At 45.5% G+C, this 20,791-nt stretch overlaps 1 protein-coding gene across 1 annotated transcript in view; it reads right to left on the bottom strand.

Moving 5' to 3' along the window:
* Positions 1-1,588: 1,588 nt before the first annotated feature.
* abtb2b (ankyrin repeat and BTB (POZ) domain containing 2b) overlaps positions 1,589-20,791 on the bottom strand; it is a 64,423-nt gene continuing 45,220 nt past the window's right edge. Inside the window, exons 3-17 of the mRNA XM_083654652.1 lie at positions 19,761-19,971; positions 12,006-12,158; positions 11,451-11,616; positions 11,072-11,161; positions 10,776-10,877; positions 10,362-10,458; positions 7,384-7,519; positions 6,133-6,404; positions 5,822-6,000; positions 5,549-5,654; positions 5,061-5,163; positions 4,870-4,957; positions 4,631-4,699; positions 4,100-4,213; positions 1,589-2,826 (exon numbers count right to left, since the gene is read on the bottom strand). Coding sequence (XP_083510778.1) covers positions 2,632-2,826; positions 4,100-4,213; positions 4,631-4,699; positions 4,870-4,957; positions 5,061-5,163; positions 5,549-5,654; positions 5,822-6,000; positions 6,133-6,404; positions 7,384-7,519; positions 10,362-10,458; positions 10,776-10,877; positions 11,072-11,161; positions 11,451-11,616; positions 12,006-12,158; positions 19,761-19,971 — 2,081 coding nt within the window. The 3' untranslated portion in view covers positions 1,589-2,631. The remainder of the gene's footprint in view (positions 2,827-4,099; positions 4,214-4,630; positions 4,700-4,869; positions 4,958-5,060; positions 5,164-5,548; positions 5,655-5,821; positions 6,001-6,132; positions 6,405-7,383; positions 7,520-10,361; positions 10,459-10,775; positions 10,878-11,071; positions 11,162-11,450; positions 11,617-12,005; positions 12,159-19,760; positions 19,972-20,791) is intronic.

Raw genomic sequence — 20,791 nt, 5'->3', positions numbered from 1 at the left:
TGATTTAGACGGCTTGGGAGTCAGAGTGACAGGCAAGTCTATGTACGGAGACTCTTGTAGGGTAGCAGTCTACACAGAAAGAGGAGAAACGGTGCTACTGACGGCCCTGCCTTGTCACGCCCCTCCTCAGTCTCACTGGTCCCCTCTGACCGGCTCCTCCTCCAACAAACATCTCCACCAGCTTTACCACCATGAGCTTCCTCAGCTCCATGCAAAGGCACCTTGACTAACACCATTTACCACCTGCACAAAGACTGCCCACCAGACAAACATATAAAATATATATACACACTCAAACGACGTGCTGACGAATGAGAAAAGCAGACGAGCACCCAATTATGTTAGGAACCGGCCTCGGGGAACCGGACCGCAACACAAAAGTGACCCCACTCTTCCCACTCCCAAGGATGATCAGCCAAACCACCATCACAAGTTCACAAGTAGCAGGTTTAGTTTCAGAGCACAGCATGGCCCCCAACACAACTAACCAATCAAACTAATCCCCAACCTTAAACTTACCTAAGAAAAGAAGATGGATTAAATAAGAGACACAGCTCTTACCTATAAGCTCCTACAAAATAAACATGAGAAAATGTTACAAAAAACTAAAGGGCTTCTCCCCCTACTTTCTGCTACTTGGGTAAGTGTTATTTACAGTGTACAAAAGTGTAGATCTGGAAGGTAACTATTTACAGTTTAGACTGCACAGGTCTACCAAGATAAAGACACATCTTAATAAAGTTCTGCAGAACTACTAAAGTAGGTCTACACACAGTTCCTACCTGACAGAACACAGCAGTCAGCACAGCAGCCATCATCATTGGGAATGAGGAGCGCAAGGATGGCATCAGCTGGCTTAAATGCTCTCCACCAGCCAATCAGCCAGCAGCAATCTGACACCTGACCAGGCCAATTAGGATGAACACCACCTGCATCTCATTTCTCAATCACACACACACAGAGGAGGAAAGGAATGATGAACACATGAGAGAAATATACAAGGACTGAATGTGAACATTAGCTTCTGTAGCTAATTGAGTTTATAATGACTCAGAGCTTGGGACACCTTGTATATTAGCCTGTATTATCCCTGCTGTGTATCTTGTATAGTATTAATTTCAATGTCCTGATTTTGGAAGGAATAACGTTACATTGTGATGTGCGAGTCAGTAATCTTGGTGTGGCACACGGATTGACAAGAAAAATTGAAAATGGGACTTCACATCTAAAAGGTTGCCGACCCCTGAGCTACTGTATCGCCAACTGAGTTAACAATGGTGATTGAGCCTATGGCCCATTGATGGAAGCCTTTGCATTTTCAGTATTGCAGCATCTATGAACTGGGTGTCTGTGGTGACACAGATTGTGCAACACTGTTTGGATCAAAGGTGTTGCCAAAGAGAGCGAAACTGAAATCTTTGAGATTCTCACTATCTTGTAGGTGTGTGCACTGCACATGCAACTGTGACTTGTTATCCTGGATTTCAGGTAAATCTATACCAATCCAAACCAGCAGATGGCAGGCACTAGATGTTTGGAATAACCCTGAAAGCCAGCAGCCACATTGAGGGACACTTTGTTTACCAGGCATGGACCTTTATTACAATATTCAGCATTAAAACAGAATTCAGTTGTAAACCCATGTTGGATTCTGCCATTGTACCTTTGTAGAAGCATGTAACCTCAGCATATACAAGCTTAATTAACTGTTAGAATGTGCACGACCTGGAAAAACAACAGCTACACAAAAGCAACTTTTTTGTAACAATAATATTAATACTTTGCTTGGATTAAAAACACAATAAAAGGGAACACCCTGTTAAATACTCTCACATCCTTTTTTCTCTTTAAATAGAAAATGTCCATCCAACTCTGCTAAGTGTTTTGTTTATCCTGTCATACTTATTTTGTTTTTCAAAAATAGAAAATAAAAACAAACAATTACGTAAAAAGAGGGTACATTTGTTAATTCAAAGCTTACATCAATGCTGGAGGCCCCATGTCCGCTTCCTCCCTCCCAGTCCCGTCATTACCATGAATGGGACAAGCATGGCTGCCTCACTTGATTCCTCCAATAGATGCTTGAATCTTCCATCATTTTCTAGCACTTCACTCGGAACAGAGTACCCCCGGGGTACTAAAGACCCCAATCCCCTCTGACAGTAATCACTTATCATGTCAGATTTTGTCCACTAGAGGGCAGCGGTGCTCCACAATTCACCTGAGAATTCACCTGCTGCATCCATCTGTAGCTTCGCTCCATTCAAGCTTCCAGAGCCTCGGAGAAAAAGCCTCACATCGTCCAATCTACTCCATACACATACTGTACACTGCAAGAAGTGATGAGATGGAGTGCGCAGGCACCAGGTATGAAACACTGACTTGTCCATGGAGCACAGTTTGATACTGTAGGTGGCAGCCATCCACTGTTCTGTGTCCATTACAGTGTCAATGTACAGTAGAAGTTGCTGCTCCTTGTCACGGATGTAGGATCAGATGTTTCTACACAATAATCTGTCCTTGACCCATTTAGGCCACTTCAAAAGATCTGATCCTGTATCAGTGATAAGCTGACACTTCTGCTCCTACCGCGTCCTTCCACTCATGTCTGTCTCCTCTCCTGTGTGACCCTCAAACTCGGGAGGTAACGTGGAGAGAGCGTAGTCGCTGAGCCAGGCTGGCCTCCAGCTCGTCCAGAGTGGCCCCTGGACGGGCCCCGGGGGGCCCCAGCAGCAGGCTCCTGAAGCCCTCTCTCTCCAGCAGAGCCGGCATCTGCTGCAGAAAGTAACCTTCGCAGAGTGAGCTCAGCTCCACCGAGCCGTGAGCCTGGGATGGGAAAGGAAGATATAATAGTTATCATTTTTGACACATAAAATAAAGCTGTATGGGGTAAAGAAAAATAGTATTGGCAGTACATGCAATGTATTTTCAGGGTTCCTACACATTTTCCATTTCAAAGTTCTATACTTTTCCAGACTCAAATTTCCAGAATTCTCTGTCAGACCATATTTGACATCTGAATACACAAAAGTGTATGTCCCCATTGTAAATTACACCTATGGCCACACCACAATTTGGAGGTTTTGGGGTTGAGCCTCAGTGAAAGCTTGGACTTTGAAAAACTTCTCAACTGAAGACTGAAGCTCTGACAGGAATGACTTGAGTTTGACAGCTGCATGACAGTTTTGAGGTTTGGGGCGGGGGGGAGCCCGGGTTGGGAATACAGCTAGATGTTTATTATGTAACTAATTTAAATCATTTTAAAATCCAACTGTTAACGTGTATGTTACATTCTGATGCCATGATAAAACACTTGCTTGTAGTTGTATTATCCATTTATTGTGTCTAAATTTAAAAATATATATATTTAGAAAAATTAAGTCACAAACAATAGTCTGGATACAAATATATTTCCATACGCTCTTTTCCTTTTTCCATACTTTTCCAGACCTGGAAAATACTAAAATCAAATTCCATACCTTTCCATACTTGCGTAGGGTAGGAGCCCTGTATTTTGTTATATCAATGAGGGCACACTAGCCTAGACTTGTGTTTGTTTGATTTATTTAACTGAATCAAGCAATAAAGCATGCAATGAGGCAAAAATAAACCATAATCTATTGTATATTCGTGAGTGCAGTTCTTGGAATTTCTCTAATGCATTTAATTTGAAGCCTTTCAAATACAGCACTGAATAAATTGCATGTTTTGGAGAATGCATGCATAAATCTTCCATATTTTAACATAAATATTTCCCTATTGTGAAAGACCTCCATTCCAGAGAGATATACAGTACAGCAGAGCAGGGCTCTACTATGGTAACATGCTATACTCATTTACACAGTGCATACATTAGTACAATAAAATCTAGGCTTCTGAGAGAGAGAGGGAGAGAGAGAGAGTGAGTGAGTGAGTGTGTGTGTGTGTGTGTGTGTGTGTGTGTATATATGTGTGTGTGTGTGTGTGTGTGTGTGTGTGTGTGTGTGTGTGCGCGCGTGTGCGTGTGTGTGTGTGTATATATGTGTGTGCGTGCCTGTGTGTGTGTGTATATATATGTGTGTGTGTGTGTGTGTGTGTGCGTGCGTGAGTGTGTACGTACCTTGGCTGTCTTGTAGATGCTGACTGCAGTGTCCAGGCTGATGTGCTTGGAGCAGATGTGTTCACAGTGTCTCTGTAGCGCCCTCAGTTGGAATAGATTGGCAGCTGACAACAACTAGAGCAGGAAACAGCCCAACGTTAACACCGGAGCACTGCCTTATCTCATCAATCAAACATACAGGGTCAGCGTGTCATTAAGACAACACTGAAAAGAAACAGCAATAGTGTGTCATTTTAAATCCAAGAAGTGTTGCTGTGAGCAGTAAGTCATGAAATGCTGTACACAACAAAACAGGTACACGTTAAGAGCCCAGGCTAAGCAGCTAATTCTCCTGTACACACTTGCCCTGCTCATTCATTAGATTCCAATGCAAACCACACATTCTTTGCCGCTGCAACAACCTGATTTGTCCCTGAGGATTATCTCAACTTAATCTAATATGTGCATAGTTATGAAGACATAATATTACACTATTCCTACTAGTCTAATATTTTACAGCTATAAAGAGAGACTACTTGTCATTATTCTCACCTCCAGCAGGTCAGGCACATTGGTCTTCAGTGACTCTGTTCCTCCACAGTACAGATATGACATCATCATCTAGAGAGAGGTGAACGTTCACATTTAACATCCAATTGATAAAAGTATAGCAGAACTCGATAACTCATGTCCAAAATGAGGTCATCATCGCCACGTTTTATACCAATCCTACGTCATCATGTCTTGCTGAGGAAACAAAGAGGTGCTTTCAGAGAAAATCAATGAATTACCTGGAAAACGTTGTACTTGATGTCGCTGATCTCAACCTCCTTGTTGGGGCTTCCGTCTGGTCCAGAAGATGCCAGCAGAGACTTGAATCTGATGGGGTAAAACATCATGCTCAAATCCCTTCCAGTATGTTGTGAAAACCACTGACTCCTTATGACATTGTAGCATTGTAGTCTCTCTCTCTCTCTCTCACCTGTCAGAAGCAGTGATCAGCAGGACTTTGTGGCCATAGAATGGTTTCCCCTCCACCACAAACGTCACATCGGACATCTCCTGGTTATTGAGGAAGTGAGGGTCTGTAGAAAAAACACATCAACAAGTCAGCATTTAGCTGGCTTGTGTCGGATCCTTGGACAGGACACCTGGTGGTAGTCAATGGGCACATCATTGCTCTAGGAATTGAACCCGCAGCCTTCCAGCCACAGGAAAGTCGCTCTAACCACGAGGCCACCATGGCGCCACCGTTATAAGAGAACTATCACATGGTTTTGGTATATTCCTCTATCCAAATCTCCCCTCCTTCTAGTGTTAGCATTGCGCAACCTCTTTGGAGTATTATTTGAAACGGCAGCCTACAGATGTCAGCATGAAGCCTCTAACAGTACTCTGCTAAAGTAACAGAGCTGTTTTCATAGAAATATAATAATCCATGTCATTTCATGCAGAGCAAATGTTTCTTACCCAGCTGTGCTGAGAGGGTAGCCTTCATCTCGGGGATGGCTGGAAGAGGCGCTGGGCCAAAACAGTGACTGAAAATGACTGCCAACTGCTGGGTAATGGCATCGTTCTGAAAGAAAGTGAAAGGAAGGAGGGGGGAAGCGTTATTATCCCAGCAGAAAATAGCCTACAACTCGTTTCATTGTTTTCATAGCGATGCTACACTGCACGATGAAATGATCAAGAGGGAGACGAGCAGACGACACAGTGAGATGGGAGTCCTGAGTGTGATGGTACCTTGGTGGTGCGGAAGATGTTGAACATGAGGGGCAAGCCTATGGACACCAGCTCCTGGCAGTAGTCCTCCTCTCTGATGGTGGTGAATTCTCTGAGGAGGGAGAGGGTGACCCCGGCCCGGGACTGCTGCTGGGCGCTGAGCAGAGACTCCAGCCACACGTGCAGTTTCCATGGGACACCTGGTTAGGAAGAAGAAGGGACACACGCCGCCGCAGTTTGTACTAGAACAATAAGACACGTACCAAAGAAAATACCGTGAAAACAAAGTCAAAACAGATATTTCTCATTACTCCCAAAAGTGACAGTATTACCCAAGGCCCGCAGCTCCATAGTGACGTCCAGGTAGCCGTGCTCTGCGCTGTAGTAGCTGGCCTCCTGCAGGGCCTTCATCCTGGCCTTGCAGAGTCGGGGTATCCCCCCCTCCGGCAGGGCCCCGGGGCCAGAGGGCGAGGTGGGGAGCGAGGAGAGGGGGAGGAAAGGGCAAACGTCCTCACCCTCCACCCCCTCGGCTAAGATCTCCTCCAGAGACAGAACATCATCTTTGACCTGCTGGGGCTGGGTCAGCAGCTTTCTCAGCACGTTCCTGAACGTGATGGACAGGAGGAAGCAAGGAAGACAGAAGGAAAGAAGAAAGAATGGAGAGAAGAAAAGAAAGACAAGATAGACAGACAGACACACATGAGTGGCCATGAGGGTTGCAGGTTCATGTCCTGTGTGTTGCCTCCAGCTTGGTGGGGCGTCCATACAGGCACAATTTGACCATGTCTGTGGGTGGGAATATGTATGTCTCCTGGTCACTGCACTAGTGCCTTCTCTGGTCAGTCGGGGGGATCTGTTGGGGGGAGGGGAACTGGGTAGTGTGATCGATGCATTACGTCTTGTCGGGTGAAAAGAAGCAGTGGGCGACTGCACATGTATCGGAGGAAGCATGTGCTAGTCTAACTGGTATAACTCTCCCCAGATCCGCAGAGGGGGTGGAGCAATGACCAAGACCACTTTAGACAGGAGGAATTGGCAAAATACAATTGGGGAGAAAATGGGGGAAATCAGAAAAAAATGTGTCCAACTAAAAACATGTCAGCCTCTTCTCTGATGACATAATCTGTCTCCCTCACATTGGAATGTGAAGTGTTGAGTCTACATCCTGTTCACACATACACACTCACTCACACACACATGCACACTCACACACACACACATACACACTCACTCACACACACATGCACAGCGAACAGGTGGAGGCTTTTACGCTACCAGTTGGTGTTCTGAGACAGATGGGCTCTGTATGAAGGGGGGGGGGGCTGACCTATCTTTCATAGCCCCCTACTTTCATGATCCTCCATGACACCGTGTGGTACAGAGAGGTCTCCTCAAAGAGGGACCGGCTTCACATGTTGGCTTAGGTCAAGTGTGATATAGTGCTGATATGGTTAGCGTCATTTCTAAAGCACTTTCTCCCTCTCTGCCGTTCAGAGGCTAAAAGCAGGCAATCCGTCGGGCACCATCTGTCGTCAATATGCTGTGTTTTTAGGACTTCTCGCGTTGGCCTGCGGGGGGCGTACCTGTGTCCGTGTGCGGCGGCGTGACTGAAGCAGTTCATGTCTTCATAGAGGGATGATGTGAGGGCGTTGCCGTCATGGGTCTTTGATAAGGGGTCGGCGCCGCGAGCCAGGAGCAAACTCACCATCTCATAGTTGCCTGGGAGGAACATGTACAGTTGGTTACATACATACATACATAGATATACATGTAGCTCCTTAACACATTTAAAAAGCTGCTACAAGTACCAGCATCAGCCCTAAAAATGATTCTTACTGTATGTATAGGCAGTACATCTTAACATGTTATTAATCCATACTATTTATACTTGCATTTGCCTTTATTAGACAGGACAGTAGGCAGACAGTAAAGGTGGGGAGAGAGAGAGGGGATGACATGCGGCAAAGGAACTCGGGTTGGACTCGAACCCGCGTCAGCCGCATGAAGGACCGAGCCTCCGTGGTAAGCGTGCTACTGTTACCAACCACCAGGATGCACCATACTCCATTTGTATTCATGTATTTATTGAGCACATGTTCATCAACATATTAGAAGGATAATGACATTTTAATATTTACTGCTCAGTTTGCTTCAAGAAAATTTGAACAGACACATGATAGTCCACACAGGAGAGAAGCCATTTAACTGCTCGGTCTGTGGTAAAAGTTTGAATCTTAAAGGAACCTTGAAAACACACATGATATTCCACACAGGAGAGAGCCAATTTAAATGCTCAGTCTGTGGTAAAAGTTGTAGTCTTAAAGGAAGCTTGAACAGACACGATAGTCCACACAGGAGAGAAGCCATTTAACTGCTCAGCCTGTGGTAAAAGTTTGAATCTTAAAGAGAATTTGAACAAACACATGATACTCCACACAGGAGAGATGCCATTTAAATGCTCAGTCTGTGGTAAAGGTTGCCTTCTTTCTACACAGCTGAAGACACACATGCATGTCCACACAGAAGAGAAGCCATTTAACTGCTCAGTCTGTGGTAAAGGTTTTGGTTGTAAAACATTATGTGAAGAAACACATGAAGATCCACACAAGAGAGTAGCCATTTCATTGCTGTTTGTGTAGTCAGAATGGAAAGTTGAACTGTCACATGAGTTACCACACAGGAGAGAATCCCCTTACTTGCTCAGTTTGTGAGTTTATATGCAGTGGTGTATGTTCATTATATAATTCGGTTCAATGGTTTATTGTTGCCTGTTGTCAGCCTGTTTATGACTGAACAGCTGAACAAAAGGAAATTAATATTTAGACTAACTTGATATGTTGGATTGATTACATTTGAGATTAGGTTAGAATTAACTATAAAATCATTGATTGTGGTAAAAGTACCGTGTACAGGAGAGAAAAAAGAATATTGTTTCTCTGAGGGGTGCTGAACCCTCCATATGTCAATCCTCAGCATTTCTTAATGTGGAAAATATGCTACAACGTCAACGCCATATGCGGCTGGCGAGCCTGCCGGCGCAGCTGGCGTGCAGCTCCCCGAAAATGTGTGTCGACGCAGCTGACGCAAACAACGCAAGTATCATGTCGATGAGGGGAGATAAGAGGAGAGAGTGAAAGCTATTAACAAGTATATTATGCACTACTGTACATTCTCTCCTTGAGCTAAAGTCTAGTCATTGATATCCTAGTGAAATCACACAATCTACTCATTTTGCTGGGGACTCCCCTCCCTGCGACCCCCTCGTCAAGCAGACGTTGGAGTATATAGGTCGGCAAGGCTCCAAGTCAAGGCTGACGTTGTAGCAGTGATAACGAGAACCAGAACAATAATACCATTTTAATTAAATTCAAGCACTTTATGAGGAGGACCTCTTTATAAATCCATGCACTTCAAGCACTTGATTCCCCGCCCCCAGGCACTTTCCAGACCTGCGGCAACCCTGAAAGAAGCCTGTGTCAGGGACTATATTCACACAGTGTCATGAGCTGCTATGCAGAGCATGTGTGTGTGTGTGTGTGTGTGTGTGTGTGTGTGTGTGTGTGTGTGTGTGTGTGTGTGTGTGTGTGTGTGTGTTTGTGTGTGTGTTGGAGTGTGTCCCTTTTACTACAGCTATGTGTGGCTTTCAGGAGATCCCACAGTGGAATGCTGCCCAGAGTCTTCTAAACAACCACAGGCAGCACTCCACTCCCCTCGCCCAGCCCTTCATCCCCAACTCTCTCATTCCTTCCTTCAATGTCTCCTTCATAACTCAGCCTCCTGCTACTTGGCCGTCTCTCTGGAACAAGCTCAGTACCGTTACCCTGATTCATTATGAAGGTTACCCTGATTGATAATTGTGAGAATAGTTATTAGTGGCTTCAGTGAAAGTGACGATACCGCTCCTCTCCTTCACTCATCTCTTCCTTTGATTCAACAGGCTTTGTGTCCACTTGAAATTAGGAACCATAAATGTTGGGCTTATTGGAACATAGGCCTACTGTAAATAATATTGGCTTATTGGAACATAGGCCTACTGTAATTAATATTGGCTTATTGGAACATAGGCCTACTGTAAATAATATTGGCTTATTGGAACATGTGCCTACTGTAATTAATATTGGCTTATTGGAACATATGTCTACTGTAAATAATATTGGCTTATTGGAACATAGGCCTACTGTAAATAATATTGGCTTATTGGAACATAGGCCTACTGTAAATAATATTGGCTTATTGGAACATAGGCCTACTGTAAATAATATTGGCTTATTGGAACATAGGCCTACTGTAAATAATATTGGCTTATTGGAACATATGCCTACTGTAATTAATATTGGCTTATTGGAACATAGGCCTACTGTAAATAATATTGGCTTATTGGAACATATGCCTACTGTAAATAATATTGGCTTATTGGAACATAGGCCTACTGTAAATAATATTGGCTTATTGGAACATAGGCCTACTGTAAATAATATTGGCTTATTGGAACATAGGCCTACTGTAAATAATATTGGCTTATTGGAACATAGGTCTACTGCAATTAATATTGCCCACTCACCTGCTGCTGAAGCCAGCTGTAACGGAGTGTCTGCTGTGTTCTCCTGTCCGTTACGGACTGCTGCTCCCTCAACGTTGGCCCCTGCGTCCAATAGGAGCTGGAGAAACACACACACACACACACACATCTGGTTGACACACGACATGTGCTATATTGTGTTACGTTTGACATACTGTATTTGCCTCACGGCTCTGACCTCTAACCTCACATTTGTCATTGCACCGTTGAAGGGCTCGACATTACATCCACAGCGAGCTACCGCAGAAGTACTGTGTGTAGTTACGTGGCATAACCCGCATTCCTTGTGCATTTATACTCCTGTGTGTGTGTGTGTGTGTGTGTGTGTGTGTGTGTGTGTGTGTGTGTGTGCATGCATGCATGTGTGTGTGTCTGTCTGTGTGTGTTTTTACAAACCTGCACCACAGAGATGTGTCCGTGCAGCACTGCGAAGGTGAGAGCCGCCCAGTGTCGACTGTCAGGGTGTACAGAGGGGTGCTTCGGGGAGCAGGGTGGAACCTGGCAACAAAGCAAGCACACACCACTACATCAATACACACCACTACCAAAAACCACACTATTACTGCTGCTGTGAATTCAAGCGCTTTAAAACGGATGCATCCGTTGTGGTGGGTGGATGTGGAAATGTATTTTATGCACAGCATTGAAACAAAGCTGTCCATCTGTTGGCATTGTAGCAGTAGAGTATTTACCGCCACGTCGAGGTTGGCCCCGGCATCGATCAACATCTGGACCAGGGCCTCGTCTCCAGCTGAGCAGGCGTACATCAGAGGGGTCATCCCCTGATTGACGATGCAAAGAGGAGGAGAAGAAAAACACGTGAGGCGGGGCTTTGGAGAATGATCTGTGTGTTATTTCCGATACATATTGCTACAGTATGCCTCCAAACAACACATATGATACATATTGCTACAGTATGCCTCCAAACAACACATATGATACATATTGCTACAGTATGCCTCCAAACAACACATATGATACATATTGCTACAGTATGCCTCCAAACAACACATATGGCAGACACACACAGACACACACAGACACACACACACATGCTCGCTCCTGCAGTACCTGGTCGTCCATGCTATTGACCCCGTCGGGCCCGAGCAGACCAATGGCTTGGCCAATGAGATCCGTGCGTCCACAGTTGAGCATGCGGAAGCCCAAGTCCAGATGGAACTTGTCTGTGGCAGCCTTGGAGTCCAGACGCTTGAACGAGCTAAAACAACATTCAGGCCTTGATGTGAGAGAGAGAGAGAGAGAGAGAGAGAGAGAGAGAGAGAGTGAGAGAGTGAGTGGAGAGTGAAGGATACGATAATTTGGAATGCTTCACACTCCTTGTGGTCCATGTATTCCTTTATATCTGATGCGTTTATTTTTTAATTACATGAGTCTACACTCTATGGAAAGGTTAATGAGACAGATTATTGCCAGTGAACACTCATTAACACACAGCACATAGCTATTTGTCAGTGTGAATTACAACGCTATAGTTCATGGGTAGTGGTTATGATCAGGAGTTCACTGCATGTTTAGAAATTGTGTGTGTGTGTGTGCGTGTGCGTGTGCGTGTGCGTGTGCGTGCGTGTGTGTGTGTGTGGGAGGGGTGCACTCTTCTTCACGTACTTCAGCTGTCTTGGTTCACAGTCCAGCCCTGGAAGGAGCTGCCTGGCCGTCTGTCTGACATCATCACTGTCCACCAATAAGCTCCTGCGATGCTCAGCATGAACTATGGCCACTCTCATCCACTCCATCAGAGGTGGCAGCAACAAGAAGGGCCTGCAAGGAGAAGACACACATCAGTCCACTGCATTCTATCTGGACTACATGTTCATCTGCAAAGTGTGTGACAGCCAAATGAGGTACCACAGATTGACCAGATGTTGAACTCAAACTAACTGCAATGGATGGTAGCATGAAAGTGAATGACAAGCTCCTTGGTAAAAAAAAAACAGTGAGATCACATTGGCTGTCTGCTGTATTCAAACAATCAGTATAAAAGCAGTGATTTCAACTGATATAAACTGGGATATGGGCTGTCTGTGATGAGGGGGGTTGAGTTCCCTTCCCAACACTCAGTGACATAGTTATGTTGAAGAGGCGTTGTGTTCAGCACGGTGACTTATGTATGTCTAGCAGTACTTCCCCTAAACTGCCCCTGAGTCACACAAAGTAAAACACACACCCCCACACACACACATACAACACACACACACAAAACACACGCACACAACACACACACACACAAAACACACACACACACACACACACACACACCCCACACACACAGCCCGCATCTCACCTCCTCAACCCCTCACATATTCCTGCCAGCTTTCACACACCGCACAGAGTGAGTGGCACTCTCCTATCAAGTCAACACACACACACACACACACACACACACACACACACACACACACACACACACACACACACACAACACCACACCACACCACACACACCAGACAGTATGAGTGATCAATGTTTATATGCTGGTTGCCAGGTTGTGAAGTTAAACACGTTGTTTGGCTGTAAGAGCTGCCAGGAGACCGCGGCCTGATTTTCACAGTGGATTGGAAAAACGAAGCCTTTTTTTTTTTTACTGCAGCGGCTGATGAATAATTAGCCTATTTTTACACCACAGGCAGCCTAGTAATGTTTAGTAAACTACCCCGATGCCTCTGAACCACGCTGCAGCACTTACACATTATTAGACGTGGCTTCAACATCAAAGTATCTACAGCTTTTAGGACGTTGAAAAGACAACCAATGAAATGGGGAAAACATGAGATGGATGAAAAAGAGAAATGATGCACTCCTAGAATAACTTGAAGCTGAGGGAACAGATTGTGGAGGGGCGGAGGGTGTTAGGATGATGTCATCATTCCTACTGTGATATCATCATTCCTACTATGATGTCGTCGTTCCTACTATGATGTCATGGATCACTGATGACGTCGCAGACGGTGATGATGTCATGATTCATAAGTGTCCCAATCATGCCTTTCGCCTGGTGATGTCATGACACAGGTGATGTCATATTCGGGTTCTATAAAGGCTCGTTTCTGCAGGTCCTCTCGAGTGGTTCATAAACTAAGATCACGTCAACCTCTGCAACCGTTCCCAACCTCGAACAGTGCAGACCCAGCTATCAAGTTCCACAGCTTCCCTACTCATCGAGACTTCAGTTACCGAGAGTGTCTTGGCCATCAACTACCCGCGAATAGATCCACATGTCTAACACCGATCCTGACAGAGGGGGTGAACATCTTTCAGATGTTGAGATGCAGAAGGCCACTGGGATCACTGGATTGCTCTTTTTACCACTCCTGCCTTATCTCTTTGTCACTCTCTGTTCTCTCGTCATTGTCTCCTTCTAAAACACTTTAGAAAGAGAAAGCACTAGTAGTGATATGGCTATCTGCTACGCCACGTCTAGCCAGTTATCTGCTATTAAACCCCTTCTTGTCTATGCGTTTCTCTCACCCGGATGGAATGGGACCGGGAACAATAGCACATTATTCTGAGTTGAATTGTTGTTTGTCTTTGATCCCGTGAAGAAGAGTGTGTTAATGAATGTTTGAACAGTGTCTCTGTGTCATCGCTGGTGACTATAGGCCGCCACTCCCCTGCGGTCACGCTATTCTTAGCAATGGCTTTACCTTCATTTACAGTCAAATGCATCATAAAAATACAGATAAAGACACACGTGGGGATCCATACGCACACCACAAACACCGACCATGCACCATAAAGCATTGTAGTGTGTGTGCTATAGGGATTGCAGCTCTTAGCATGGGGACCCCTGCAGTGTGCTATAGGGATTGCAGCTCTTAGCATGGGGACCCCTGTACAGAACCACTCTACATGCTCTCTCATTCATCTTCTCTCTCGCACTTATTTGCATACTGTAGTTAGCATTCATATGTACAGTAATGCTGTTGTCTCCTCTATGGGATGATCTGCCACTTTCAGAGTTAAGACTTTTCAACAACTTTATTTTACGCTACATGGAAGTCCATTTAACAGCTAAATAAAGAAACAAAGCCAGAGAGATCATAGCTAATGAACTGTAGTATTATGAACTATTCAAATATAAATGGGCACTGTACGAAAATGGTCAATTCAATTCGTTGTTCAATCCAATTGTGCCTAGTAAAGCAGAAAACACATTTTGCATATTTTGCCACTAATCTAACCGTGTTCTGTATTAGTTGTGAGTGGGCATGCGGTGCAGAAAAGTGCAAGTCAAATAGCAAGGACAAACGATGTGTTTCATTCCTGGAACCCGCACTGTCTTTGGTGAAAGTGCACGGAAGATTATCAAAACAGGATCAAGGACTATTTGACCACTGAATGCATTGTGCTTTTCCTGAACAGCTGCTAATTGTCTGTTGGTTCTTTTATGTGAAACTGATGTTGCTGTCTTGGCCACGACTCCCTTGTAAAAGACATTCTGAATCTCAATGGGAATATTCCTGGTTAAATAAAGGTTAATGGGAAAAAAACATGGGTGTGGTGGAGTGACGAGAAGGCCGTGTTTCTGAAGAGAGGAGGGGATGTCGGCTTGGGAATCAATGCTCAAGCCTCCTTAACACGCTCCATTGGTCACGAGTTGTTGGGGGAAATTGATGTGTGCGTTGTTTGAGTGTGCGTGTGTTTCTGCATTCCCCATCGCTCCCACCCAGGCCAACAGCCGGCTAGGCTACTTTCCCGCATGCTTGCTTCCAGGCAGGCAGGCACGCTACACTCACTGGCACTTAGCCCAGAGTTAAAGCAGCGCCAATCAAGCGTATCCAGCCCCGCCTCCCAGCCTCTTTAACACTTAACGCTCATTGATCCATTGGAAAGCTTTGGTCGCTCTCTCACTATATCAAGCAGCCATTTCTGCCCTTGTTTTAGCCAGAAAAATAACATCAATCTCAAGTGAGGGGGTGTTCTTTTATGGCCTGAAATGACAGTTTCGATGAAATACTTGTGTGTGTGTGTGTGTGTGTGTGTGTGTGTGTGTGTGTGTGTGTGTGTAGGGGGGGGGGGGCACACACACACACACACACACACACATGTGAATGCATGGCCAACAGCACTCGTACATCATCTAAGCATGAGTGTGGCGTCATTTTGAGTGTGTGTGTTTGAACGTATAGTGTTCACAAGTCAACCGAGGCCGGGTGTGTACACACCTTGGCCAGTGACCCATGACAGCAGATCGATGGAGCATGTCTGCACCATCCACACATGGCTCTGACCCCTATCCCTCCATCCATCTCTCTTCCTCTCCTCCGCTCCCTCTCCCAGTCTCTGTAACCCCTCCACCCCCACCCCCACCCCCACTCCACCCCCAATCTGACCCCCGTGTCTGGGTCACACCCCTTAGCCTGAAACGCACACCTCAGCTTGGCCTGGGAGTCAGTGCTACATCAAAGCCAGACAGCGGTTAAGACACCGAAACTCGATAGCGCCGCTGGCTCGCCTACTGACCTGGCCCAACAGCGGGAAGTGCACACACACACACACACACACACACACACACACACACATCCATATACACACACTCCCACACATGTTCAAACGCAGACACACGTGCACAGTACACGCAAATGTTAAGCGTGATTCATGGCCCCTTTCTCACGAGCACCTGGCTGGTGATAAAATGAGAGTGGGCTCAGATGGTGCTCAGGTGTGTTTGAACTGGGAACTCTGAACCTGTCCGGCCTGAGAAGCACAAGCGTTTCTCCACAGGAGGCAGGCAGGCCAGCAGCACACATGCTACACCGCGGCCCCATATTGGGAGCACGTCCTGGAGCCAATGTGGTTCAGTTCATCTTGGAGCAAAACTTCAATCAGATCCTGAAGTCAGACCCCATCATCGGCCGCTGAGGGCCAAGGTTAACCACTGATCCAGAGTCAGATTACCCCATTTGCAATCTCATAAAGGGTCCACAAGGGGGGATGTAACCATATCTGACCTTGTATCTGCCTCAATCGGCTATTCCTTATCATAGTAACACATCTATCCATTAGTGCTGCCTTCCATCCGCTGAGGGCAGGAAAGGGGCTGGGGTGGTCTGCTCAGCAGAGTAGAGTTACCCATGATTTGGGAATGCTTTTCTTGCTAAAGGGGGGGGGGGGGGGGGGTCACCATGCATGAAGGTTAGTTAAGAACTTCCAGCACTAACAAAAAGGATTGTTTTTCTCCACTGATGAACGTGAGAGAATGACTATTACTCAAATAAGCAGAGCTATAAGCAGCGGTGCCGATCCTCCCATATAACATTATGGCTCTGCTCAACTTAAGAGCCGGGTTTCAAACATCATAACAAAAAAGGGCGTCTCTCCTGGTCTTAGTCGCTGGATTTCTTTTTTGCAATAAAAATGCTCTCACCAGGATCTGTAATGGTGGATGTTGTGGGCCACACAGATCTGGTGGTTTGGGTCTCCACCAAAGACTTTAGAAAGCTTTCAGTGTCGAGGGTGAGCCAGAGCGGAGGAGAGGAGGAGAGGCCCATTGAAGGAAAGAGGTCTGTATCATTACACTCAGGCCTCACGCTGTAATCATTAGCAGGTCGGCTCTGTGTTCTACTCTCCCACCTTGCTCTGCTCTCCATGCTGAGGCACACACACACACACACACACACACACACACACACACACACCAACTCACACAAGCAGGTCGGCTCTGTTTTCTACTCTCCCACCTGGCTCTGCTCTCCATGCTGAGGCACACACACACACACACACACACACACACACACACACACACACACACACACACACACACACAACTCACACAAGCACACAGATACTAAGGCATAGAGAGAAATACATGGACTGAAAGGCAAACCAAAAGTCACACACACATGACGCAGGATGATGTACCAGCGCCAACGTCCAGAACATGTGAGGAAGAGGAGGATGGGGAGGAGAAGAGGGGTGTGAGGAAGATGTGAGGAAGAGGAGGATGGGGAAGAGAAGAGGGGTGTGTGTCCACTGCTCTGTTCTCTTTGATGATAATGAGGAGCCCACCTTCACTCACACTGTGTCTGCTCTTTATTAGATGTATGGGAGCCAGATGGCACAGCGGGTATATGTATGCATGTGTGTGTGTGTGTGTGTGTGTGTGTGTGTGTGTGTGTGTGTGTGTGTGAGAGAGAGAGAGTGTGTGTAGGTAAGAGAAGAGATGGAGTTGGCTGTTATCATCACAAAAGCGGTCGCATAAACATGATCGTATATCGATATCGAGACTATATGTGTTAGATTTTTGATATTGTAATATTGATATGCATAAGTGGTGTCTTTTCCTGGTTTTAAAGGCTGCATTAAGGCCCAATTATATTCTACGTTAAAGACGGAGATGGACAGAGCCTTCTGTCCGTACTCTGCGTTCATTTCATGCGTATTTCTGTCCGTCCTCTGAAAGCTTAAGGATACGCATGAAATGGAGCAAGACCACACACACTACATGTACATAAACACTCATACATTTGACTCTTTATTGCCCACTGGTGGATGTATTGCTTAACATGATACCAATGTGAAAGATGCATGGAAGTATGTGGGCAGTGACGATTACACCGTTTGAAACGGACGCATTTATTTTCATATGTAAATAGAGTATAAATGAGCCTTTACAGTAAAGTGATGTCATTTTCTGTTGACTGTTCTAGCTGTTCTATTACAGTATATTTGCCTTTACCCACTTAATCATTATATCCACATGACTGATGATTTTTTATCAACAATCTCATTGGGTAAATATTTTGCGAAAGCACTAAGTTACAATTAAACATTTAGCGCCCTCCGTACCGAGATATTGTGCATCTTGTGATTCAGCCTAAAATACCAAGATATGATTTTTGATCCATACCGCCCAGCCCATGTGCATTATAACCCAACAATCACAAACACAAGCACTTAAATAAGGGTAAAACAGCAAGTGATGAAAACAAACACACACACACACACACACACACACACACACACACACACACGCACACACACACATTCATCCAACGCACCGCAACCAACTGAACACACACTAGTTTAGTGGGAGCTGCATCCCATTTGTTTGGTTGAGCGCCACCTGTAGACAGGCCTCCATACATCAGTTTAAAAAGTGTAATTAACCTTTACCCATGCGGGAGCACTTTCCACTGACATTTGTAACATATAGTTACTCTGGGAGTCACACACGTGACTGGCTGTTTTTCTCTAACAGACAGGAAACACAGTGGTGTGGGCGGCCTGCAAATACTCTTCTCACACCCACTCACGCTCAAATCATAACTAAAAAACAATATTGACTTAAACACTTTCTTTCAGGTTACACGTATCGAACACATTTCCACGAACTGCTGAATATCACCGCTATGGGACTGACTCTCACCTCCAGTGACCACATGTGTTACGTAAGCCAATGTTTTACGATGTTTTATCAGTTAATATTGGAAGAAAGGAACTAGTCAGTGAGTCTGAGTTCCTCCCCGCCTCCTATGGCAACCCTATAAACACAAGCAGCGATGTCCGCAACAGATTACACTCAATCTTTCACAGCTGTTGCTCGAACACATTGTGGATTAGTCCGGCGAAAATTACCACAAGGATCAGGTATTCTAATAAAACCAGAACACTCGTGAGAATAAAGTGTACACACATTTGGAATTGAGGCTGTTCTCAAATGTTCTCAACCAGACATCTCAGGACTGTGGAAAGAGCAGAATCACCATAATCAGGCTACAAAGGCGACCCAAGGAGGAGCTGAAGAGGTCCTAACAGAATTAAAGAGCGTTAGCACCTCTTAAAATCCCTCCTTCAATTAGAGCTTCAACCTACTTCTCACTTTAAAGGTGCAATTCACCCCTCCATTAGACTAACATTAACACCTGGAAGGTCCTCTCTACCTGGCATTTACCTACAGAAAATTAACACTTCAATGACCACAGGGCAATCATGCTGTGAGGATGAGGAAGAACACAATGGCTGAGATAGGAAGATGGTCTGCAGAGGTGCTGTTCACGTGATTAGAACTTATTTGTTAATTCCAGAAGTTGGAGGTTTGTGTATTTGAGTTAGTGTATTGTTCACAATGACTCGACTGCTGCCGATAATCAAAGTTCAACCTCACCAGCTAGATCAAACGTTTTTCCTCTAATTAGGGATGCAATCAGGGAAACAAAACAAAGCAGAAAATAATGAGAGGAGAAGCAGGAAAACGGGGGGAACGATTCTAAGAAATACATTTTCTTTGGGGGGTTATGCATGAAAACACAGAAAGCCTTCGACAAAAGCCTGTTTCAGATTAGATCTGTTGTTTCACTGCCTCGGATTCGGATTTGGAGAGCCCCTAAAACGCTCTTTATCCGGGCCATGCGTAACTCCCACCTCTCCTTGCTGAGGGCCATGCGTGGGGGCTCCAAGTTGGGGTTCTCCATGGACTCCATTTGCGGGCAGCGCAGGAAGTAGTAGAGGGTGTGGAGGGCGTCCGGCGACCAGGACACGGGCTGCTGCGGCCGGGCGTGGCGGGCTGGACTCAGCCCCGGGCGCACTGCGCTCAGCCGCTGCATGTGGTGCATGGCACGGGACACCAGGTCACCTGGGACAACGACAGAAGGGGGGAAAGGTTTAGAGTTAGATGGTTTTAGCAGAGATTTGGTCTATTACACAATAATGCATGATGCTGAATGTACATTTAATTTGTTCAATTCGGTGATACTGTATCCTCGCTCAAAAGACAAAGAGAAATGCCAAGTGTCACTGAAACTAGAATGACAGTTGTCAGTATAAACCCAGAGGGCTTCCGATTCAACCGGATTTCCCTTCTTCCCCCTCAACCTTTACATACTCATTCCTCTCCTCCCTCCATCCCTCTGTTTTTCTAGCGCTACATGCTATTAGCAGCGTCATTATCAGTAAGCATAGCCAGACGGCCACTCTAAATGGCCATTCATCTTTAATCACTGAGAGTGTAGTAAACCACAGGCCCTAATGAGCCCTTAGGCTCGTTCTCTATTGACGCCCTTCAATCAGGGCCACAATAGTGTCAGTCAGTCAGTCCAACGCAAAGTAAGTCTCTAGTTATGTCTTATGTAGAACATTGTCTAGGCTACCCGGCTGTGCTGTGAACACACTATCTATCTTCTACTGAGATAAATACATATGAGACGATCATCCACCCACTCTCTGAGCTGAGCAGACAACCACATGTTACACTCAAACAAGACTGTGTGTGTGTACGGTGGTATATGAAAGATTCAGACTATATTGGCGCATACAAACATGGGGGGAGAGACAGACATACACATTACACACACACAGACACAGAGGCACACGCCAGAGATAAGAGAGGGGGTAGGGCTGCCAGGAATAGGGAATGTAGATAACATCCTAGTGCCTGAAGGCGCCTTGAGGGGGGC

This window comes from Poromitra crassiceps (assembly GCF_964638095.1).
Source record: "Poromitra crassiceps genome assembly, chromosome: 18".
Classification (NCBI taxonomy): domain Eukaryota; kingdom Metazoa; phylum Chordata; class Actinopteri; order Beryciformes; family Melamphaidae; genus Poromitra; species Poromitra crassiceps.
Note: the sequence above shows the minus strand (reverse complement) of the source record. Positions and strands in the feature narration are given on the sequence as shown.